At 36.1% G+C, this 25,433-nt stretch overlaps 4 protein-coding genes across 5 annotated transcripts in view; all 4 read right to left on the bottom strand.

Moving 5' to 3' along the window:
* Positions 1-25,433, bottom strand: part of LOC112573785 (adhesion G protein-coupled receptor L1-like) — a 202,258-nt gene that overhangs the window by 97,010 nt on the left and 79,815 nt on the right. The gene's annotated exons all lie outside the window — the stretch shown is intronic.
* The window catches only part of LOC112573075 (secretory phospholipase A2 receptor-like), a 63,625-nt gene that overhangs the window by 29,927 nt on the left and 8,265 nt on the right, over positions 1-25,433 (bottom strand). The gene's annotated exons all lie outside the window — the stretch shown is intronic.
* On the bottom strand, positions 436-24,158 carry LOC112573079 (C-type mannose receptor 2-like). 2 transcript variants are annotated; one of them, XM_025253096.1, is made up of 12 exons: positions 9,453-9,475; positions 8,066-8,184; positions 7,469-7,626; positions 7,032-7,149; positions 6,138-6,262; positions 5,599-5,750; positions 4,629-4,753; positions 3,846-3,973; positions 3,309-3,472; positions 2,848-2,957; positions 1,783-1,880; positions 436-1,520 (listed from the first exon to the last, which is right to left on the bottom strand). In XM_025253096.1, exons 2-12 carry the CDS (start codon positions 8,071-8,073, stop codon positions 1,417-1,419), a joined length of 1,290 nt encoding a protein of 429 aa, XP_025108881.1. In that variant the 5' UTR covers positions 8,074-8,184; positions 9,453-9,475; the 3' UTR covers positions 436-1,416. The 2 variants fall into 2 exon arrangements, 1 of the variants encoding a protein (XP_025108881.1); XR_003101158.1 differs by lacking the exons at positions 436-1,520; positions 1,783-1,880; positions 2,848-2,957; ... (2 more) ...; positions 4,629-4,753; positions 5,599-5,750 and adding exons at positions 10,499-10,662; positions 20,911-21,038; positions 21,635-21,765; ... (1 more) ...; positions 23,665-23,739; positions 24,006-24,158 and having other exon boundaries at positions 9,453-9,583.
* On the bottom strand, positions 12,979-15,139 carry LOC112573083. The gene is made up of 3 exons (XM_025253101.1): positions 14,128-15,139; positions 13,725-13,845; positions 12,979-13,496 (listed from the first exon to the last, which is right to left on the bottom strand). Exons 1-3 carry the CDS (start codon positions 14,156-14,158, stop codon positions 13,229-13,231), a joined length of 420 nt encoding a protein of 139 aa, XP_025108886.1. The 5' UTR covers positions 14,159-15,139; the 3' UTR covers positions 12,979-13,228.

Below are 25,433 nucleotides of genomic sequence, written 5' to 3' on the forward strand. Positions count from 1 at the left end.
GTTATAAAGTAAACTATAATATGCTGTGCAGCCATTCTCTCTGTGATCAAATAAAGCTGAGAACAAAGACTCATAAAAGACAAACATTCTTTTTCTCTCAGCTCCACTGCCTGTTCACAGATAAAAAGAACGAATTTCTGGATTTTGCCTACAGCAAACGTTGTACATTGTATTAACATCACAGTTTTGCCTTGAAAATGCAGACAACACCAGGACATAATCTTTGCTCTTTTTCCTGTGGTGAAGTCTCAGGAAGTTGAACATCTTATCAACATAAACATGCTTCCTGCTTCAGTCTCTAGCTTTATGATTTTGGGTGTCCAGTCACTTAATCCCCGGACACTTAATCCCCAAACTAAACCCTTAACTATAAAAATTATGAAGCCGGCGAAAAATTGAATTGAAATTCAAATAATTATTTTCATATAAACATCACAATAATTTTTATAGTTAAGAGCTTAGTTTAGGGATTAAGTGTGTGGGGATTAAGTGCTTAGGGATTAAAAGTCTAGGGGATTAAGTGTCGGGAATCAAGTGACTGGGAATCATGATTTTGTTAATGCACCGAGATGACAAGTGCAACTGCTGCCCTTGTACTGCCATTGTTATTAAATTAATTATTATTTTGCATTTACTGTCTGAATCATAATGATATGGCTTCTGTTGTAAATACACTCTGGTGCTAGTGATTTTGTGTACACAGAGCCATGTGTAAGTTCTTCATAGTTCTAAAGAAATTTTAATAGATCCATCTCATTTCGTTATCAGTCATTATTTCACAGTGCTTGCATATCTCTTAGTAATTTGCTAGCACAAATATTTGCTATTTTAATTTAATTTACTAAATGCTGCGAAGTTTCTCCAAACAGAAGAAAAGCTTGTCGGAGTGGATCGACTGTTCACTAGGGGACCTTCTCATGCAGGCTCAAGACCCGCCTCTGGCGTGAGTTCATCTCCGGTACCAGTTGCAGGAATAAATGAATGAAAATAAACATTTATCGAACATAAGAATTAGTGAAAGATAAGACTATTAAAATCTACAAAAACATTAATGATCTTATCAAAATATTAAAAACAAGTGATTGGTATGGTCGTCCTCCACTTTAAACCAGAAAGTTTACTTAAATTAACGTGTCACATAATAAAAAAATAATATCCATACAAACTTCTTATTTACAATGATTCACACTACTTATTATGACAAATTATTTCAGTTACTGCGTGTTGTATTTTAGTTTGATATTATTGAACTACCATATACTATTCATGAAGCATTTAAGACCACTATCATGAACAGAAAGGTACTCTTTATTCTTGAAGTTTAAAATTTCAATAGAGCAAAATTAATTGAGCATTAAAATAATAAAAGTATAATTTTCGTCTTACTTACCGAATAAATGAACATCATTAAGTGGTTTAGCCAATGACTTGAGCAAAATCCGTCTCGTAAACGGTAACACAAAGGCTTTGCAGGATCAGAAAATCCTCAAAACACGAATTCTCTCGACAAATTTGTACTTCTGCCGGGTCAGAACATCAAAGTGTGTGAATTAAAGGTGATGTCAGAAAACAGAAAAATACAACAATGCAAATTATGTTGTGTGTGTTCCTGAGGTGTGAAATGATGTCATGTGTACAATAATATTTCATAGACATAGTTTTGATTTCTGATTCCAAGTTTAACATCATGTATATTGTTCTCAGTACTGTTATATCTATGTCATATTGCTCAACGAAAGAAATGAAAACTTTAGACTGCCAATCGGCCTAAAAGCTACATACGTCCTTTCCGATCTTCACATATAAATTGTCGAATGTCACTGCAATTTGTATAGCTGAGAAAGCCACCAGGGGTCATCTCCACACAGTAAGACTCCGCCCTGTCGTAAAACAAAGGTAACCTCAGCTATCAGCCGATAACTGACCCGCATGACAATGAACATATGTCAGCGCAAAACAGCCTAACAATTAGATATTTAATATTTATCCGAGTGTCAAAGGGGGAAGAGAAAAAGTTAAAAAGTTGCAAAAATCGACATGGTAAATGATATTAACTGTTTGCTTCTCTGTAAATTATGATAAACTAATATGTTAAGTGTATAAGTGTATGCGCTTAGAACATGATTGTCCAGGGAATAACCACAATAACTCGGCGACAGACGGAGAAAGAAGTATGTGATGCGTTTCGTTGGTGGTCCTTCCTGGACAAGCGTCTTACTTTGGTTGTGAAGCGGTGGCTAAGCCATACCCGGGACGATGTGATCTTAGCAAAGCTTTGATTTGGAAGAACGAGATAGAGTTCACCGTCAACAGATAACGACAGCAAAAAAAAAAAAAAAAAAGGATGGATTTCAGCACTTCAAACTTTCAAGTGTAGGAAGACTACTAATGACAAACCATCATAGATAAGGAGGTCAGTGGGTGATGTGTTGTTTCTCAGTTGCAAGTAAACAAAGAGCTGTATACTAAGGATGATCAGGAGAATAGAATACACGGTACACGGGGGTAAATTTGTGAAAGGGACACAGACAAAGTCTCGTCTTTATAATCAAGAGGCACTACCGCCTGCAGACCTATGAAGTAAATGGGAAGGAGGTATGGAGAAGGCAAAAGAATTTCAAGCCAGAAAAGCAGATCTCGTGTTTTGGACATTTTTAAGTTGTGTTCCATTTTTTTCCCAGCCAAAATGCGCCGAAAATACTAGACTGATCTAAACACATCATTCTTCTTCTTGTTCCTAATCACCCCAAGTGGAGCATAGGGCCGCAACACATCATAGCAGCAGAATTCTAAAGAATTTATTAGAAATTAAATTAAAAAAATAAAAATAGGCAGGAAAATACTCACATGGCATGACTGAGTAAGTCTGTCGGTGACTTTGTCTGGAGACCTGGTGTCCTTTTCAGCCCTATCCACCATCGTTCGCTCACCTTTCTTATCTCTGACTGTATCATAATCTGCATTTAAGTATCATAGCGACATGTATTTAAAAATGTGTCTATGTATGTAGAGATACTTGTATGATTAATAACGACATCAGTATTTCATTACTTAGTACTCAGTATTTAGCCTTCCTCTCACAAACATTTACAGACAATCATATTCACACTAGTAACACTGTTTTTCAATTATTATTGCTGTTGTTGTTGTTGCTGCTGCTGTTGTGGTTGTTGTTGCAGTACTCGAACTAAGACATTAGCTTTCTTTTCATCATCAATAAAAGAAAGAAATGAATATGTAATACATTATTGTTTTAGTAGTCACAAAATGACTAACAATCATTCTTATTAAAAAAAAATTTTATTTACCATTTCGTCTACAGAATTTATAGACAGCAGGTTGGCCCCACCCTCTTCGCACTTCTTCCGGGCCTGCGACCAAATCATCTGGTTTGTGGACAGCTTATAGCAAGCATTTTTGAAGAAAATCCAGTCCATTCCGCATTTCTCGGCTCTGTTTTCAGGTGTCGCATCTGGAAACGTGCACTGTGGCATGAATCTATCATATTGCAACAATAAATACGTGATTCTTACAAACAGGTCCTATGCCATATAAAGATTATAATTTCAAAGATTGTAATAGAAAGTTGTCGCTATACTCGACTTCATAATAAGAATCAGTATCTGATTCTATGTATTGTGTTTCTACCGTTCTTTCACATCAGATTTTAAAACCCAGGTTTTGCTCAAAGACCAAAACTTTTACTATCCTACCTTATAAATTAGGTTCGAGAATCTACAGTTTATAGCGAAGGCCCAGTAAAAGTTTTCATTTTAAAATTCCCACAGTTGCTGTCAAAATCCACCCACAAAAGATAAAAGATACTACAAGATAAAGGCACTTACTTGAAGATTTCTCACAAATGAAGCCGAAAGACTCCGAACACGACTCATCATTGAGTTGACCACGTGGGGAAATTTCTGCGCAGTCCTCATCACCTCCCATGTTGTTAGGCTCGTTCGTGCCCCACGGACTTCGTTCAAACCATGTTATATGAACTTGTTAACAACATTTGTACGGTGAAAGCAACAAACGTTTGAGACATTACAAAGTAACTTAAATTCGGCACCGAAACAGGGTATATTCAATTATTTTCTGTGATCACAACAGTGGATTTGAGACAACAACAATATATGGATTTAAGCTATAAAAACCTGTTTGACAATTCATGTACATGATCTTTGTAATAGTTGTGTTTAAAATTTTTGGTGCTTGACTAAGTCTCTATAAAGCAGTAAAATAAATGTAGCAGATGCAAGGTTTATATTTGCCCGACATCTGCTACATTTCATGTGGTTTTTCCATATAGCTCTATTTTTCTAGCCTCTTTACAATAGTCCATTGAAAGTTGGTCCCCGCTGGGCCGAAACATTATCTGTCAACCTATCAGTCTAGGAAAGTATTTCATGAGACCGACGCCGTGCATGTGTAAACATAACTCAAAACAATAGAAGGTTGACAATCATCGCAGGTGGAAGAGGTAGAGATCAGACATGGCGAAGGTGGGTACTCCGGCTAGTATTGAAATAAAAGAAAGGCTCCCGCTTATCGCTGTACGCGGTTGAAAACTTTAGATAGGTATAACAGAAAGATCTACACAATGTACTCTCATCGAGAAACACACTCACGTAACATGGCTGGAAAAGTCTGTGACTGAATCGAGCCATTTCCACGTGTCGTTACCCGGTGAAGTCCTCTGCAGTCCAACCCACCACCTTCTGCTTTTTGCTTTTAACATTCTCAGCACCCATGTCTGCACAAAAGTTACTAGGAAGTCTTTAGCTGTTTATTTCAGTAAGTTATGTTAGTTTATGTATAGACTATCAAAAATAATAAACAAATGAAACCATTTAAAGTCATTTCCTTCATTTTGCCATCTTGCGCACTTTCTTTCGTCTCGCCGAGGGTAAACCTTAATGAAGAAAATGAACAGTGAATTATTTGATATAACCAATAGTCTCATAGCTTGGTTTGGGAGAAATAAGTCTATATAAACTCAGACCTAAAGTACACTTATGTTCTGAATGTGTCATCACTACAGAATAAAGATAGTATGATACCAGCAGTCACTAAACTCAAAGTATTAACAGAATAAGTCGTTGGACCTGTCTATATGCAACGACATCATTACCAATACGCAAAGTGGTCGCCCTTTGACTGAGTAAGGGTAAGAATTAAATTATCCTATCATGATATTGCCGGACAATGCATTTTGTAATTTCTCCTCACATACATTTTCAGATTGGACAAAAGTATACCACAACACCGATAAACTATTCCAAAGCGTTCCGAGTCTTGCTTCTTCTCTCTTTGCTAAGGGTGGAACACCAAGATGCTATGGTATTAAAAAGATTATAAATAATGGACAAGTGTACAAGATGTTTACATCAAGATGCTACAGATGAAATAATCTAGATTATCTCAATCCACCTTTAAAGGTTATCCCAACTTTTGTAATCTTCAGCTGTCTACTTTCAAGTGCTTTAGTAATTGTACTTTACTACAACCAGTTCGTCCCAAGCAGATCAACATATGGTTATATATCTAGCATCCATTTTGAAAACAAACCCCAAACATTAGATAGTATCTGCTACGTACCCGTTCGTCCAAAGAATTGATAGACAGCAGGTTACTTCCAGATTTCTGGCAGCTTTCTTGCGCGTCCGACCACGACATGGCACGTGTGAAATGAACATAGCAAATACCATTGAGTAGGTCCCACATAAAATCACAAGTCTTTGAGTGGTCCACTGTAACAAGGGGAACAGACGATAAAATACTCTTTGCGATAGACGGTGATTTAAGGGTTCTATCATATTGTCCTTCAAACAAACACTATGTATATTAAAAGGTCTATAGGAGACAAACTGTACACAGAAAAATGTAACAGTCTACATAACCAAATCCCTCATCGCCACTAAATGAATAAAGCTAACCTGCATTATCAGCAGCGTATTAAACGGTTTTCTTTTCGATTGTTATTACATAGCTTTCAAATGCGCCACACTATTCAATAAAGACAGAAACTAATTCAGTCATTTTCTTAAATCCTTTTAAACTTTAAATGCCAAAAAGGCACCTTCTCGAATATTCACTTCCATTCAGGTCTTTACCCATCAGAAATCGTTGACACTTACTTAACGGTTTCTCGCAGATGTAGGGGAGCAAAGAGTGACATGGAGCATCATTCAGTAGACCGCTGTAGTCCATCTCTGCACAGTCTCTGTCACTGTCAGGACTGAGCTCGTTTTCCTCCCACGGTCTTTAAAAGAGTTTTAGTAACATTTCACCAACAAAATATGACAAAAATAAACTCCCTTTAAATACATCCAGCCTCAAACCATGAGGTGTATACAAGAGATAAATGATCACAATTAAGTGTTTCCTTTTGAACTTCTGAGACAACAATAATTTTTTTCTGCAAGCTTCCTGATATAGAATTTCGTATTTTAAAGCAACAGGATTTTTTCAAAAATCTCTCATAGGTATACTGAGCTCTAGTCTAGCATTTAAAACTAAAATATTTGATTGCTTATAATGGAATCTCACCTAGAGACCACAGGTTACATTATGGAACAAGAGAATAGGTAAATGACTGATCGCTGCATATGTTCTAACTATGTAATTGTTTCTTATTACTGTTGTTTGAATTGATTCCAGAGTCGTCGTTTTATTTCCACATTAATTTTACTGGTAGCTTACTACTTACTTCCCACTCGATTAATAAACAGCTTGGCTTTTCTACTGTATAGGTAACCCTAAATCTAAATGTTAATTCAACAACAAAAACAACAACAATAATAACAATATGCACTTCTTTGCATCAGAGCCCGCCTAATGCACTATGTTAAAGACTACAAATCAATCATCAGCCTAGCATACAGCGAAGAACATATATATAAAGCAATATCATCGTGACGTAGTAAACATAATAATAAAGCTTACAGTTTATGAATAAGTAACTCTAATGCCCATTTATAGGCACTTTAAGATATATGGAAAGAGTAAATAAATAGTAAATGGCCACTTACATAGCTAGGCTTGAGAAGACTGTCGTTGAATCAACCCACTCCCAAGTGCTTCTGACTGTAGAAATCCTCCCTACCAACCACCGACTGCTCACCCTTTTGCTTCCAGTAGTATTTTCCCCTTAAGTTGAAAAATAAAATCATGAATGATAACAGATCATAAAGGAACAGCCTTTAGCCTTGTGTTAAAACACATCTAAATTCCTATTTCACTCACTACTGATGTTTTCCGTTAGAGCATGCATCCTATACCTCCTCAACAAACAGTTACACGTCAGTGACGAGAGATAGAAAGTGTTATTAAATATTTTAATCTTATGTAGATTGCTGGACACATGCCTACAGAAATGGCGCAGTCTGGTGTTAGGGTGTAAACATTTGCAGAAGAAGAATAATTTTTTAGAACTATCATAAAGTAATTATATGGTGATTTTACATACTAGTTCGTAAAGAGTTTTCACAGTAAGCAGGCTTCCTCCGTCTGCCTGACATTCGTTGTGGGCGTCGAGCCACGCCGCGGTCTTTGCGGAAATTCTGTAGCAAGCTTGGTGGATCAAGGTCCATCCACCGCCACAATCTTTGATTTCGTCTGCGGACCCTATATTCACATAAAACCAATGAAATCATTTAAAAGGAATGTATTGTGAGGGACCACTTGTTGTAAGAAAGGTTTTCCACATGTAAGTCCATGATGATTTCAATTAGCTGCATGACAGGCACAGCGTACAGAGAATTTGAAAAAAAAAACCCACAGCAGGTCACATCATTGTTACAGTTAGATGTGTTCCTAGTCTACGTTCTACGTGATCCTCTGCATCTACCAAAAACACTGAACTATATACTGGAATAGTCTTCTATAGTGGGACGTAGTTTCTATAGTTAGCCTCTTACCTACTTGTGACAAACCGTAACTGGGTAATCTGAATACGTTTTCCATGCAAAAAAGGTTTCAAATTAAAATTTTTCTGAAACTTTTTCTGGTTTAAATGTTTTAGTAATTTAAGTTTTCGTCTTTTTCAAAAAGCACATAGCCTTACTTGAACATATATAGTGATGAGAGGAGTCACAAGATACATCACTCAGAAGGCCGTTGGAGTCCATCATCACACAGTCTTCCTGACCCAGCGCGTTGTTGGGCTCGTGCTTTTTCCACTGTCTGCAGGCCAAAGTCAATTTATAGGGAGCCTATAGCATCAATGTGTGATATGTGTGATAAAGGTAACAGACCAACGTGATTATATGCACTATCAAGTCCTGACCCCAAACTGGATGGTAGGAGGGAACGGAAGCACGTATTTTGCGAACTACTTGGCCTTTAGTTTTTGCTCTGCATAATCTTTAGTTCAGTGATAATTTTTTTATAAGTACCTTCTTTTATTGCAATATATCTTTCATCAGTAAATACATTTAAATTTCACCTTGCATATATATTACATAACAATTGCATTATACAACAGAAAGCGCATCATTACCAAACAATTTGAATAAATTTGAAAAAAAGGGGCTGTCAATATTTATATCTAAGCGAGAAGGTACAGATGAGGGAAGCCATGTTTTACCATTATATCTTTGTGCATTAAAATTTTCAAAAGAAATCTATGCTTCAATATATGAATGAACGGTTATAATTTGGGATGGACTTTTAACATCTGGATAAATATATGTATAATTCAGAAGTTAGTAAAATCAAGTACATCTCTCTTGAAATTATTGCTATATCCCCACAAAAAATAAGCTTTTCACTAAAATTCATCCTTGAGGTAATCTCACACTAGTTCAACATATAATTTGGATGTTTAGCTAAAAATCTTGAACAAATCCCATTGCCAAAAAAAAAAAAATGTTGAATGTTTTCTTGTTCCCATCTATAGGGGCCATACACATCCTCCTCCTCATCTCATGTTAAATGACAGTATTTTTGTCCTCAATATTCTATGCAATACTGACTTGAAGCCATTTCAGTCTAATATCTTTATATTAGCTATGTTTTGATAATAATGTGGCATTCTAGGTATTGCATCGACCCTTCAATCAAAGCTGACAGAATTAGTATCCTTACGTATAAGCAACACCTCGCTTCTTATATAAGGCAGAAACTACATTCCGGTTACTGTTTGTTGTGAATTTACTGAGTTGATATATCGTTTAAAGCTTACCCTAAAATAATACCCGCCAGGACAGCCATGATAAATAACTTATGAGCAAATCTTGTCGTTTTGACTGACCTATAGCTACCATTCCTAGGAATATATGTACCAGATCCCTGACGACACGCAAAAGTCGAGAAAAGTTACAGAGCACCAGGGCAGATGTCTGACATATTTTCAGCCTAAAACACGCCTAGATTATAGTTGCGAAAATAGTCAAACGTGTGTTCAGAAATACACTTTTATGGATTCTAAGTAACTATCAACAGCAACCCACATGACTAGAGACGCAAGATGTGGTGGTCCTTCAAGCCATGTCCACGAACTGTTTGATGACGAGGTCTTCCATAAACCTATCCACCAGTTAGCTTCCTTGTTTGCACGATACATCGCCTTCTTTATCTGCAGCTTCAGGAAAAAGGCCGGTTGGGTAATATGATAATTATTTATTATGTATTTTTTTATAATTTTCCTTTGGAATTAGTAAAGTTGGTCATTTGTCATTTGTATTTTAGTTATTGCCCTGCCATTTTTAAGTATCAAAGATAATTACTTAGCACATAAAAGGAGACAATACCTGTTAATATATATATACACGTTTTGTTAGAATAGTGCTTATGCAATTATACAACTTTATGAAGACTATGTATTATTCTCTTATCTAATTATGAATGGATGACTGTATAAAATGTCTTATGAATGATAAATATTTGATACTTTATTTGTAACTATAAATAAAGTCTATGCAGTCTTTTTAAAATTTCAATCGAGTTTCGCTTTCAATATTTTAAGAGATTATAATTGATAAAGCATCAAACAACCCCTTAGGCACATTTGTTAATCCCTTAATACGCTTAAAGGATAAAAGAAAAAACCTATTACAAAACTAGAAGAGATCTTAAGAGACAAGAAATTTTAGAAAATCACATCAACCAGTAAAAATAAGGAGAATTTAAGGACAAAGAAACAGGGGTGAATGTGCACTAATCCTACTAAGACAAAGATTATACTAATATGATCATTGGTTAGTTATAAAGTAACTGCATAAAAGGCTGTCGGAGAAAAATTAAAAACTAACCAAGATACTACCGACGAAACAGGCTACAGAGAAGTGCACATCAATAATGCACAAATGAGCAACACTCAAATGGGTCTAATTTAACACAGTCTACTGAAACTTGAAATACAACACACATTATTCAGTCCTCACTACATAAATCTGCAAAAAAAAAAAAACCAAACAAACAACCCCCCCCCAAAAAAAACAATAAAAAAAAACTAACAGATTTTTGTATGTCTGTCTATGTAGTGGAGACCACCTACCAGTTCTTCTAAAGAGTTTACAGTCAGCAGATTGCCTTCGTTTTCTCGACATCCATTTTGTGCTTTGGACCACGAAGACGCAATAGTGGAAAACTTGTAGCAAGAAGGAGAAATAAAGATCCACCCATGACCACATTCCATTCTGCTTGTAATTTGTGCTGTCCCTTAAGGAAAAGAAGATTTAATTAGCCATATTAGTGTATTTTGTGACAATCATGCGCCACAATTAATGATATCCAAACAGACTACAAGAAACCCTAGTAGCATTGAAAGAGGAACCCATATGGGACCCATGTCAGATTTTCCGTGTAAAAACCAGGTAGATCCCAGATAAATCCCAGTTGAATTCTTGATGATATTATTGGTATTTTTAGGTATTTCGACATATCCTGATTTACAACAATGTAAATCACGATATGCTAAACTTCCTAAAAATACCAATAATATCAAATACATCAAAATAACCTTATAAATGCCAAACAAATGGATTAATACGGAGTGTTTTGCCATGATTACATTAATTAAGCAGCAAAAAAGTGCACAAAAAATGCAAAATATTACACAAAAAAAACAACATGAATTGTCTTTTACTGACGTTTATTGAAGTTAAAATGTCTGTGAAAATAAGGATAAAAAGCAAGGTCATTAAAAAAGTAATTTTAAATATACAACAATTGTGAAGCATTGTCCCATTTAAATGCATAAAAAATGTTTCCTCATGACATGTTAATACAACACTCGTTATTTGATTATGAGTTGTAGAAGAAGCAAAAACAAGTATCCACTGACAAAACCATTAAAATTAAATTGCAGTTTTACATTAATTAGATTTTTCCCAAAGAAAAGGTTCAAAGATCTATTACAATATATCAAATGATGAGCATGAACTGAATTGCTTTCAATTTCATTTCTTATAATAAATAAAATCCACGAGATTAAATATAAAAGGTTCCAGGCTGGATTGCAGCTTCTGGTATTAACTACAACCATTTAAAAAAATATGCAAATTTAAAACTTGTACTTTTATAAATAGCTGATAAAAAAAAAATCTCGTTAAAAACCTAACAGTCTTTTTTTCTGCAGGTAAAGTTGTACAGCTTTACTCGTCGTCCACCCCATAACAATTTACTGACTTGTACAGGCTGTGCTCAGCCCCTTCCCTTCTGCTATTCTCTCAATCCCGAGCACCAGTTAACCAAATTGATGTATGCACCTGCAGTCAGCATATGTAGTTCAGGATAACTTTTTCTTGCAGCATCTAAAAATAGAACAAATATAAGAATATGAGATCGGCATAAAAGTAATCACTTAATTGCAGGTCACAACCCTAAAATACAGAATATAATGAGAGAAAAAAAAGGAAGGTAGAAGCAAATCATATAGATATGTAAAGTGCCATAACAATTTTAAGCGTTATAATCAGAAAGGAACTACAAGTGGAACTGCATTAGAATTTCTTTAGGCAGGCAAACTCTGGACATATACTGATTTTTTTAAAAATCCCAAAACATGCGAACTGTAAAGATATCTCTCAATTGTTGTGTTCATTCCTTTCTACACAGAGTTAACCAGCTGATTAAAGGACTAGACACTGCATAAACATGTGTCCATATTTTTAATTTTGCAATGTAATTGAATCACAATGAAATGAGGTAGGAAATGTTCGCCATGCTAGAGTTGTCTCCCTGTAATGTTTTTTTTTAATCTCATGAAAACACAGTCAAATATTTAAATCCTTACCCTGAACTGTTTGTAAAGGAGTGGTTCTTGAGTCCCTTCTTCTCTTTCAGACCATTGAAGTTGTAACACTGGGCTGAGTCAGTTGAAAATAGCACAGATAGTATGCTCCTCACCACGTGCTTTAAAGTGAATATTCCACCCATCATCAAATGGCATTCCTGGAAACAGACAATAATAAGCATACATCCTTTTTTAAAATAAAAGTTGCTGTGGGCAGTATCATGATGCATGTTATGAGAACTAGTATTATAAAACCAAAATATGGATGAAAACCATTAAGGAAGTTTCCCATTTTTCTCTGTAACCAAGCTGAAGTTGTTATAGAAAATTTATTATCAGCTGTAATCCATGCAAGCATAACAATGCCTTTGTTACTTTTTAGTACTGCAGACATGTCATTTGTTCTATAAAATAAAATGCTATAAAAACCTTTAAAGGGAATAGCAGAAATAGATTGGACTCCTCCTACTAACAAATCAGAATACAGCACATACTGAGTGTGTCCGTTTTCCTGGGTCAGTCTTCCAATCCCACTCCAGACGGTCAACATCCTCTGAAGATTGTAAGGGAAACTGGAACCCCTCTTGCAGTTTTCCTCCTGTCACCTCCTTTTCCTGGTGTTGTTTCTCCATCCTTGCAAGCCTCCTTTTCACATATTTTATATCATCTCTCATCTCTTCCACAAGAGACAGCTGCTGCTTTCCCAAGTTTCTCTAGTTGAGCTGGAACCAACAAACACAATAGCAGAAAACATATAAGATGTGATCTTTGCTGGCTTCGCTATAATTCCCAATGCCTGGAAAATATCACTACTCTTGGTTGCTTTTCCCATTTGTCATATATCTATTTGATATCTGATCCATATGTATTTCATTTTTTTTTTTCACTATGGCAAAAGAAGGCTGGGATTTTCCACTTCTGGCTATATTTCACAAAAACGCTGTTAATAAGTCTTGGCCGAGGGTAAGAAAAAACAAACTTTTAAAATGATTATAAACAAAATGACTTCAAATTACCTTCCAAGGGGTTGTGGGTCCCTATGCTGGCAGGACGAAAACCTGAGAATGAGTGTTGGAGATGTGAAGGCAAAGGTGAAATAGTACTTTGTCGATAGCTGCTACTTGGGGACACCCTAGGGCTGACAACTACTGGCGGCAGAGAGTATGGCAATGGTGGTGGACACTGCTGCATTGAATGGTCATCACATAGTGATTCCTCAGCATTGTTCTCTCCTTCGATGTCTGTTAGCTGTGCATCCCTGTGTCAAATGAATATATTTGCATAAACTTATTTAGCTCAGTAAATTTAAAACTATAAGCTGTTGATATGTTGTTTAAAAACTTTATTTTTTGTAAAGAACATTTTATTAAGAAAAAATTTGTTTATCACTTTAAGTATGCTATTTTACCAGGAAATTGACACAGTCTTGTGTCCTTACAATGTCCAAAAAGATCCCTAAAATTAAGAAGAGAAAATGAAAACAGACCGAAATCTAATCAGAGTTATCCGTGGCCTTTTTGTTTGATTGGGAGTATTTGTGTCATCACTCTCCACCTGCGACATTTCTTTCAGTCTCTCGCAGATTTGGCTAGCTGCTTGGTAGTTACCTTCATGGAAATATTAAAAAGTAGCCAAATTAAATTTCACCAATCCAGACCAAAAGTATATCATACATTTCCCTTTAACAATACTACACTTTTATAGTGCAGCATAATAACCAAAGTTACAGTACCTGCTACAGTGTTGCAACAGTCCAGACATCATCTTTTTTATCTCCTTCCTTTTTCCTGCAGTACATAATGGTATAGCAGTCATTTTCACAATGCTCACACGCTTCATAAATTTTCTTTCTGATATAAATTCATTATGAAATAAAAAATTGCACTTACTTAATGACTTGTGCAGGCAAACTGGATGCATGGGCCATGAGGAATCTGGTGTTTAATAATGAAGCTTGCAGATTTTGGTGGCCAGTTGCACATCCTGCGACCACTGGAATCTTTAAAAATGCTAGCAGCCAGCTGTCTGGAATTACAGCTACTGGCCCCTTTAAACCTTCTGCTTCTTCCAAAAACTCAACAACATGGAATAAGGCCATCTGCTGAAACAACATGCAGTTTGTAGGCATTTTATCCTAAATATGCAAAGCCTATTTCTTTGTAAACATCACTGTTAAATAAATACGTGAAGCAAACATAAATAAAATATGTATGTGTATAGCATATTTGCACTGATAGTTCAAATGCAGGTGTTAAACACAACATAGCCCAGTACATTTCTTTCCCTCCTAAAGGCTAAAGGCGGTAAAACCCCCCTGTACCCATGAATTTACCCCCTTTTCAAGAAATTATTAAAAAGTAGCTGAACAAGATAGAAGATCTTCTAGAACAATTCAAATTGATAATGACAGATCAAAATGTGTTGAAGTGGAACAGTCTTACCTTAATTTTTCTTAAGAACGTACTTTTATGATAATCCAACCAGACTAGATTTAGACAGAGATTCTTTAAGTCCAAGGTGAAAATAATATCCAGAACTATTTTCTACAGACCTAATGTTTAACTTTTGGGGGGGTTTTCAACAGTGTTCTGGGATGCTTGGGGAGAGGTGTTTCGTTTTGATCCTGATCTAGATTTTGCGAAGCTGAAACCCATCGTGAATGGATGCTAATATCGAAATATCGCCAGTTAAATCGTAATCACAAGTTATTGGAGGAAATTCTGACAGCTCCGAATTCTCTGCATCATTAATTACGACTAAAGAATTATCAAATTGCTAAGGTTCAGAACTGCTGAGCCTGCCTTTACTTCTTTCTTGAAAACTTCTGCATTTATTGCTTTCATGTATTTCTGAACGTGTGCTCTAATCCTTCTCCTATGAACGTCCCAGCCTGCAAGAACTCTTGGGTCCCTCATGGGACCTCTTCGGGAAGAAAGTTGGGTCCCTCTCGGGTTTTGGAAGCGGGACCCTAAGGGGACCTCGTAGGGAATTCCCACGGGTTGCCATGTTTTCCCACGAAAGACCCACCCACCTTCCCACCAAAAAACCATTGCATACCCAACGATCGCCCATGAGAAGTCGTGTTTTCCCATCAAACTCCCAACTCCCACTCCCCTCTTGCTGCATTCCTCACCCTTTCTCACTTTTACTTACACTGGTACACAGGCTTGCACACCATGAAGAAAACATTCAACAGCTTTTCAAAATCTCGTTTCCTCACAACGCATAAATAGTAGGCAAGAGATATTATTAAACAATTTTATTATTTACACCAAAAAAACTATTTTAACAGTTTACATTATTTAAAGCATTAAAGTTGTTTTTGAACATAAGCATTCATCCAATTATTTACATAAAAATTGCAGTCAATAATTTTTTACCCCATGAAAGTTATTTTTGAAATAATTATTTATAACATAAAGTCAAACAATTTACATAAAAGATAGAAAAATATGACACCAAAAATCGATCCATGAGTGGTGGAATCCCTGTAGAAGAAAAGAAAAAAGTTACAATGCATTTACATATTTTGATTTTTGCTATGTAAGTAGAACTAACCTCTCACATAGATGAAAGCTTAACTCTTTCTTTATGCACTCAACACGGGTGGCCGATTTTGCCCTGCTCACTTGTTACGCAGTATTTACATTGGGCTTATGCATTGTTGTAATTTTTTTAGGCCTTTACAGCTCGTGGTTTAAAAGAAAAAATTAATAAATAAGATAGTTTAGGCCTTTATGAACACAATTATCTCCCTTACATGACGAAGGACGTATGTTTGAACGAAAGTCTCGCCGATATTCTACACTACCTGTCCTTTTCGATGGTACACATTGCGAACATCATGCATCTGAAACGTCGAATAACAAAAGAAAGAACATCCCAGAGGATATTCCTGCTTCAGATGAAGGAGAATTTGACCATGAATGGTGTAAAAATGGTTTTCATCTGCTCCCGAATTTTTTGTTTGAAATGTGTAAAAAAAAAAATTTTTCCAAACTTCACATAATATACCAAATTTTGGTTGGATTATCATAAAAGTGAGTTCACGAGCAAGATTACGGTAAAATTGTTCCACTTCTACACATTTTGATCTGTCATAATCAATTTAAATTGCTGTTCTATCTTGTTTAGTTATTTTTTTAATAATTTTTTGAAAAAGGGTAAATTCATGCGTACAGGGGGGTTTGACCGCCTTTAGCCTTGTGTAAAGAAAGAGTTAAAGCTTTCATAAATCTACTAATTACTAGTGAGATTACAAGAACTTGAACAAGAGTGGAATAAAAAGATTTTTAAACGGTAATGTCTTGATGGCCATTTGTGTGTATAAGAAGTTTTGGATAATATCTGAAAGTAACCAATTAATCTTTAGTACAAAAAGTAAAGTAAATAGGCCTACTGAATAAATCCATGAAGAATAAAACAATGCTCACATTAATAATTTTAACTTGACAAACTCATTTTGTAATTCCACTCACCATTAGATGGCATCACCCTTCGAATCATTCCTCAATCCATGTCTCTTGGACTGCAGCTGTGCACAAATAGAAATTGTAAGGTAGACTTAAATGCTATTGTACACAATAATAAATTTGTAAATGTAGAGAAAATAATACTTAGATTCACTATTTTTTTTAAATTGTTCGGAAACTTGTCCTTTTAAGTTCATATTGACGTACACCTCAAAGAAATCAAAACCAAACAAAAACTACACACCAATTAATATACTTCTCAGCTGAAGTGACTGGAAACTTTTTCCCCTTTGGTTCCACTGAGCCAGCTCTGAAGAAAGCAGCCGTTTTAAAATTCTCCGTGCACAAGAGGTGCTGAACCTGTTAAAAAAAATCTTTAGTTGTTTCCACCATGTAAAATACTACAATACAAATGCGAAATAAATTAATTCACTGGATTGGATAAGTTTAAGATATAATGCTGAACCCTACTCCACTGATGAGGGATCAATGGTTGCATGATGAATATAGCTACAAACCAGACCCAGTCTCTTAAATAAACCCTAGTGGGACTTCAGAGAAAATAATGGCATTAAGTGACTCAAATCACCAAGTTAATTAAGAGTTTAATCAAAGCTGTTCTTTATGAAAGTAGAACAATTTTAGTGGTCATAGTTAATAGACACACAGACTGCTCATTTTGACACCATGAAAAGCAAGTGATAGAATTATTTTATAAATAAAATCTATGCATATAAAATACTACATTATTTTGTACTTCATAAAATGTGTATTATTTTTAATAGAAATATTACACTGACCACACATTCTTGTCAGGAGAGTTAACCTGTAAGCCGATGCTATGCCTGCCTGTTTGTTAAATGGTTTATCAAGACTGTAAAGCATAACATACATATTAACTGATATATTAGCTAAAGCTAAAGGTAACATTTAAAAAAGGTGTCTAGTACTAACACATTATACTTAAATGACATACCACTTTTGTTCTAATTCCTTTCTTCATCAGCTCCTCTTTCCCCATATTTTGAAGAAGCAGGGTGACCTGATTCAGTTTGTGAACTACATTCTGTAGTGTTTTGCTCTGCTCATCAACTTTGCTGAGAACTCTGTTCAAAAATGTATTTGAAATCAAAATGTTACTTTTAGTCTTTAAAGTAATGACAAAACAAAACTATGGATGTAAGTCTATTGACAATTTTTTTAATTAACAGAAAATGTTTAGATGGATATAATAAGGATGTGCATGTACACCATTAAAAACACAAAACCTGTGCTTCTATAGTGATCCTGATGAAATCATAGAGGGAGACAAAATAAACTTACTGGTAAAATTCACTGAGCCAGACCTAGTCAGTGTGATCTGCAATTAAAGATTGTTATAATTAGTTCTTTTTGTAAATCATGTAAAATAAAATGAAAAAATGGCATGCAGCATTTTAAAGACAAAGAAAATATATGTGATCAGATAAGTGATTGTTAGAAAAATGACAGACTTTGACAAAGTTCATTGCATAGCATTGAATTTCATACATTTTGTTTTAATTTCAAAGTGTATAAGTACAAAAATAAAATTCTTTCTTTTGCTTTGCATTAATTTTCCAAAATTTTAGTTGTTCAGAAAGCAATGTGATTGTCTTGTTGCTTTCCCCTAGAATGCACCAAGACGGACACAAACGTTTGGTAATCGCCGCACCGCTGTTATTGAGAAAGCAGACGACGAATTTCAAGCATGACTCAATGAGTTCATGTCATAGATTTCAACTTCGAAGTTAATCATCAATGATACGAGAGATTGTGTGTGTGTGCTTTACCTCTTGACTAGTTGATTTGAACCCATCATGCACTGTCCTCTTGCTTCTGCCAATCGTATTCGCGCTCAACATTTCATTTCTGTAATTAGTAAATACGTGCAATTACTAGGCAAGAGATACGATTAAGCAATTTGATTATTTACAACAAGAAGGATATGGTTAAACCATTTAAATTATTTACAGCACATATAGAAGACAGCGTCATGTAAAAGCGAGTTGCTAGCGATGTATATGTGTGAGACCTGCCGGGTACAACACGTGAAACATTTCACAAAAAGCACTACAATACTTATATATGATCATAAATTATTCATGACTATCCACTGTTATAAAGTACAGTTGTTTTAATGGCATCTTTCACTTAACTTTATTAAGACTTACTTCAGAAATCGGCGGTGTTTCACTTGAGGATGGACGTACAGTTCAAAATGTCTGCCCGCCGGTCAAAGCTGAACCGGCCGATGTGACCTCTGATTAACCCCGTACCATGACTTGTAGCTACACGCGGCGATGGGGAAAGAGGGGGGAGGGTGGAAGGATGCGACACGATCACGTGGCTACCAAATCGAGAGCGGCTGAAGAAAAAAAGCGCGATGGACGCGTCAATTTAGGATCGAATTACACGCTTCCCATCCCAAAGTCTCACTTCCCTATCGGGGCCGTTCAAACACCCAAAGCCCATGCAGGCTGGGGTGGTTGATCTGCATTAAATTTGGACATTGTTGGAATTAATAAATAACTAGTATATTTAATTTAGAGTATGTATAAGTTGGATAAACGTACTGTATTGTTGAACAGTCGAATGCTGCTTGCAATTTGATTCTGGAGAACACTTAAATTTCCGATCAGCTGCAGGAGAACAAAATGGCGAACAGAAACAAAAATTTGAAAATGGCGGCCACGGTCGCTGTGCACGTCTGCCATTGGCTAAAAGTAGTTGCTTGTATTAGGAGATCCAGTCAGAACCGGATTTTCGAGATCATATGGGACAATCTTTATGGGACCCATATGGGACCTATTTTCAATGCTGCTAGGGGAAGGTAGTGACGGTGAGACCATAGCTTTTTTTCTAATAGTCATGTCATGCAACCATAAATATGGCAGGGCTTCTGCTTACGCAAAAAATTGCGTACAGTACGCATTAAAAGTTCGGAGGACCCCTTCAATTTTCGTCAATGGGGTCCCAGGGGACCCCTTCAAATTTGGGCGAAGAACAGATACAAAATTGGGTAACTGACCTGTAGTGTCGTAGCCCAATCTATTGTTGTCGTCTGCTACAAGGTAAGAGTTACTTCCCTTGCACTGAGTTTTTTTTTTTTTCCCTTACCGGGAAGAGTTCCATCATGGACGTTCATGGTTCCATTAAATCATCGTCTCAGAAACGGAAAGAAAGTGAGCACTTCAAGTAAATTGAGCATAAGCTCATCACAGATGGTTGCACAGACTTCATGGCACAGAAATCTCTCCGTTTCTAACTAGACATTACAGTGCTTTGTGTGCCTGAAAGGCAGTTGAACAAACTATGTTGACTTCTTGTTTTTTTTTCAAAGTGTAAAGGGACCCCTAAGAGTTAGCCTGGGACCCCTTAGAAATCTGAAGAAGGGGTCCCTGGGACCCCAAAGAATTTAGACTTAGCAGAAGCCCTGATATGTCTTCACGACTTAGGCTGAAAAAGTGCATGATAATCTCTTTAAAAGCCTAAGTTCTAGTCACTCCATAGGCATACTGTAAAGCTTGGAAACCACTGTGAGGCAATTCAAGGTAAACGAAGAAATGTGGTGAACATAAAACTTCATGCACTAAACAGCAAATGTTTCCTGCAAAAAAGGAGAAAATATCATACTGAAACGAAAAGAAAGAGTTAGTTTATCAAAATGTTGAATGACACATAATCCCATGATTATATCGGCTAATATTTATAGTACTATTAGGGTCCTTTGTTTGCCTTTGAACGGCATTCGAGAACAGAGACAAAGGAATCATGTCGTGTCATACTTTTAAAAATTCTCTGTAACAGATGACACTTATGGACGTAAGTGGAAACAGAAAAGCGGGTCTGAAAAACTGCGCCTCATGCATTTATCATCAGACTAGGAGCTAGCAAAGCTTGTGCTTCAAACTATTGCGTTTTACAAGCATTGACAGACACGTGACATCCTATCTTCTTCTCTAACCTTTTAAAAACTCTACCAAAATACCATAACTACTCTCCTGTTATCAAAGCCATTATCCCCATCTTTTGATGTTTCTGCTTATACTGATGGCGATTTCTTAATAGCAGCACATAATTTTAAAAAAATGAACAATGTTTTTGCTTATTTGGTTTTTGTTTGTGTCTTTTTCCTCTGTGAAATACTGTAAAGAAACATCTCAAGTGCTTGATTCTTACTAAGATGTCTTTTACAAATGTAGGCGAGACGCTTCACACACGATAATTCATTCAGAAGGCCGCTAGGGAGCATCATCGCACAGCCCTCATCATCTTTCCAGTTTTTTGGTTGATCTTTGTTCCACAGTCTTCACTCCGAGAAGAATTTGTGGACAGTCGTTAATGGTGGAGCGATGAAACAAAAATCACACAGCATTAATGGTATATTATGCAATATTGTTTTATCTTAGATTATCTTATTATTTAAGAATTCCTTTAATATTTTTACTAGCAAAGATGCATGTAAATTCTGTTACTTTTATCTTTCGTCACACCCAAACGTTTGTCTTACCCTGCAGTCTGTTGGGGACAAAAAAAGACATGAAAGTCTGACGATAATGCCAAAAAAAATTTAAAATTTCATTTGCCTACAGCCTGTGGTAACGTTCATAATGTTATGCGAATGTAATAAAAAATGTTCTGTTGTGTTCATTTTGGGATATTTTATTTCCTACCGACCTTCAGATTTATTGTTTTTCAAATCAAAATATTGTACTTTTTGTGGGACTACACACATGAACCCAAGTACAATCTAGGGGTTAACTTAATTCCATGCAGGTAAAAAAAACTTATATTTTAAGCTGATTTTAGTGTTTCACACTTAAAGTTTTTTTCTAGAAATGCATGCGCACCTGGTTGTAGATTACTGATTTCGTACTCTGAAATATCTAAGCAGACAACTCACGTCATTAGGCCAGAGAAAGGTGAGGTTTCATTTGGGGACACCCATGAGCTGCTGACCGATGAATTTCTTCGCACTCCTAGCCACCAAGTTTTTTGATTGGTGTAAAGTTCAAGGTCCGTCAGTACTTTTGACTTCATGTTTACAGGTTAGAGACAGAATATGACAAAGCATTGTGAGGTTCATTTATATTATACCAACTCTCTCACAAGAAAAGAAACATTAAGGGGCTGTCATATGCAAATGTTAGTAGTCAACAATACAAAAGAAAAGCAATACAATACTAATTTGTGTCTCCGTTTGATTTTTTTTTTTTTTTGTTTTTTGTTGTTGCTTAGAATGATACCTTAACCAGATGATCAATCATTTCGCTGCAGGTGATAACCTATGTCGCCATGTTTTTGCCTGTCACGCATTACTGTTGATATATATCCGCTAGTGTGTCGAAGAGCTGTTTTGTTTTGAGATTAACAAAGGATAATAGTTATGTATGGAAATTTGAAGTGAAATGATACACACCACTGTAAAATATGTTAAATTATGCGTGTGACTTTTTGGTTGTTGGTAGAGTAAGATAAGAGATTGCACTTTACCCTGGACCAGAATATGTGTCAGGGCGGTGCCCACATCCATTACCTCGCTTCAACCCAAGAAAACAATCACAAATCAAATAAAAAAGGAAAACCAATATTTAAAGACCAACCTGAATGGTTTGCGTTTTTTCGGATATCAGTAGATATAGGCTATATAAACAACCTGTAAATTTCAGCCTCCAAAACCCATTCGTTATCAGCTATGATTCACACCTGCGATCAACGAGCGCTGACAAGTGTACTACGTCACGTTGGTACACCATTCACAACAGTCAACATCAATGAGAGAGAATGAGCGACAGTTCAGATTATTCGGACGCTGACAGTCTGCATTTCTCGTGGTTCTGAAAAACTGTTACTTTAGCACGAGAAATGCAGACTTTCAACTTCCGACTAACCTGAACTGTCGCTCTGATTGGTGTGGGTGTACCAACGTGACGTAGTACACTGTTAGCGGCGCTCGTTGATCACAGGTTCGAATCGCGTACTTTGCTAGCGAATAATTAATTAATAGATCGGTTTTGGGGGCTGAAATTTACAGGTTACATTTATATCGTCTATATCTACAGATGTCTGCAAAAACAAAGAAAGAACAAAATGCAAACCATTCACGTTGGCACCTTGAATTTAGTGTAATGTGGCGTCGCTGACATGAAGAGTAGACTGAGAAAGACGGCAGACTGCTGTAGAAGCTATACCTCATACATCTTAGAATACAACTTTTATAATTTTTTTCGGTGCACAAATAAAAATGATCTATGTGTTACCCTATGTGTTACCCTGATTACTTACCATTTCTGCCTTAGACGTCAAAGACAGAAGACTGGCTCCTTTTTCGTGACAGTGTGTCTGAGCATCTGACCAGTTCATTGGTTCAAGGTGCAGATGGTAGCCACTAGAATTGAGAGCTATCCAGCCAAAATCGCTCTTTTCTGTTACCGTAGCTGGGCCTATTTTATTCCCAGATAGTAAAATGCATAATCTATTGTACACTGAGCATTTCATATCGCAACATACATTTAGCATCTATCTACTGACGAATAAATGATACATTTTCATGTATAGATTTAAACAGTAACGAATGGATATGTGTTCATGTTTGCACATACGGATGGGCAGTCGAAAACATTATCTTTATAGCTTGACCTCTGTATGAAATAAACGCATTATCTCAAACGCAGACTGTGATTAATACTTTTCATATCACGTAGAATTGTTTTCATGATTTTACTGCTAACCTGGTGTGAAGATGAAAAAACTTGCTTGTGTAAAGTATCAGGCATAGTAAGAGCTTTTAGCCATCAAATGTCGATTGATTAAGTAATCGTCTATAATTATGTGTCAATCGTGTTCAAGAAGCAGCAACTTATCGAATCATAAGACACAAACTAATAATTAAATATTGAAAAAGAGAAAACCTCGTCAGAGTACCATACTCACTATCAGAAGAAAGAATCAGGATTACTAAAGACGCTACAATGGACACTGGGAGAAACATCTCCGGAAGACACGCCACTGTATTTTACAGAACATGTAAATTGTAACAACATCGCGAATTGTTACTTCAACAATTTTGTTGTGAGCTAAACTAAAACAGAAAAATGAAAGTAAAATGAATCTTTTGACGTTTTTCTGATTGTTAAGAATAACAGGAATCCAAAGTCAGCTTCTTTCTACTGCCACTAACACTATTTATTTTATGCTGCTGTTAGCACTAGTTTCTGTATTTTAAGAAAGACATTGAAATTCTTGATTCTCTAGAAAGCAGGATCTCTACCAACCTTCACAAAGTAGAATTGAATATGAAGTGATTGAGTGTTTAAGATATCCCGTATCACTGAAAAGTTAAGATCAAGTGACCTTTGGATCCTGTTTCAATAATAACATCCTGGTCATTGAAATCAAAGAATTGTCCTCATTCCGCTCCTACTTTGCAAAATCTTTGTCAAGTACCAACGCAGCTGGAAGTGAAATTAGGAACTGACGTACCTTTCTTCCGTTAATATATTTTGTATCTACAAAAGTAGAACACAGCTGCACAACCTACACACGAATGACCTCTACTTGGTCACTTATATCACACAAAATTACACGACAATAAGGTGCTAAAACGCATATAAGAACTAGCCTCCCTTAATAATACTGTTCTCACTATATGTTACCCATACTCATATAAATGCACACCTTCTCCTTATAAACTACACGGACAGCTTTCCTTAAAATTGTTATGCAACAACCGCATAAATTTCATTTTACTGTTATTAAGATGACGGGGGTCTTTGCATACGAGCGATTTATCATACCGCTTCATCGTTACACTTTGGCTCTCGGTAAACTAACTTACCATTGACCTTCGTAAATCCTGGGTCTGCCATAGTCTGTCGTCGAAATTTTGTGACAGCCTAGAGCAGAACCTGGCAAAGAAACGGCCCAATCCGGCCCGCCTCTGTCTCTGACCGGCCCCCCTGAATTATACTACTATATATTCGTATTGAGTAAAAATGAGTTAAATAATATTCCGGCCCTCTTTAAAAACCATCCAATTTCTCAAATTTTGTGACAGCCTAGAGTATCCATAACAAAATGTTCGTTGGGTGAACTGTGACATAAAGGAAGTTTTTATTCTTCATAGATTAATTTTTATTGCGAATTAAATATACTTGATGGATGCTTCGATTCGCACCTGTGATCAACGAGCGTTGATGACCATGTACTACGTCACGTTGGTGCACCATTCACAACATTACAAGCATTCAACACCAAACAGAGAGAGAGAGAGAGAATGAGCGACATTTCGGATTATTCAGACTGTGACAGTCTGCATTTCTCGTGGTTGTGAAAAACTGCTACTTTAGCACGAGAAATACACTGACGATAAAGTTATGAACTCTCACGAAATTTTGAGGTGTGCAAAAAGATGTTAGTGACCGGTTGAAGCAAGCACAACCTCCGAAAATACCGGCTTTTAACGGCTGGCGAAGCGAGGTTAGCATGACGGTCTTGAACTTAACAAACCAGTAAAAATACAAAACAAAACGGAGGTAGCGACAGTTTTTCTCAGTGATACTTGGACAAAATCTCAGTCTTTATATGTATATTATGCATATACATTTAAAGACTGCAAGATAGTACGGAAAGAGCAAATTATGGCACGTTCATAGAAAAGTTATGCTCTAAATAAGAAAAACTGAATCACTGAATTTTTAGTC

Source organism: Pomacea canaliculata, linkage group LG10 (assembly GCF_003073045.1).
Source record: "Pomacea canaliculata isolate SZHN2017 linkage group LG10, ASM307304v1, whole genome shotgun sequence".
NCBI classification, from domain to species: Eukaryota; Metazoa; Mollusca; class Gastropoda; order Architaenioglossa; family Ampullariidae; genus Pomacea; species Pomacea canaliculata.

What these genes read in the sequence shown, in the direction of transcription:
- LOC112573079 (XM_025253096.1), bottom strand. An exon ending in CATCTGCGAGAAACCGTTAA is followed by an intron (nt 5,751 to 6,137) that starts GTAAGTGTCAAC and finishes CCCTTGTTACAG; the next exon opens with TGGACCACTCAAAGACTTGT. An exon ending in GACTTTTCCAGCCATGTTAC is followed by an intron (nt 3,974 to 4,628) that starts GTGAGTGTGTTT and finishes GTTTGAACGAAG; the next exon opens with TCCGTGGGGCACGAACGAGC.
- LOC112573083 (XM_025253101.1), bottom strand. Translation starts at nt 14,158, where the DNA reads ATGCATCCAGTTTGCCTGCACAAGTCATTAA. An exon ending in TTGCCTGCACAAGTCATTAA is followed by an intron (nt 13,846 to 14,127) that starts GTAAGTGCAATT and finishes ATTTCCATGAAG; the next exon opens with GTAACTACCAAGCAGCTAGC. An exon ending in ATAACTCTGATTAGATTTCG is followed by an intron (nt 13,497 to 13,724) that starts GTCTGTTTTCAT and finishes CATTTGACACAG; the next exon opens with GGATGCACAGCTAACAGACA.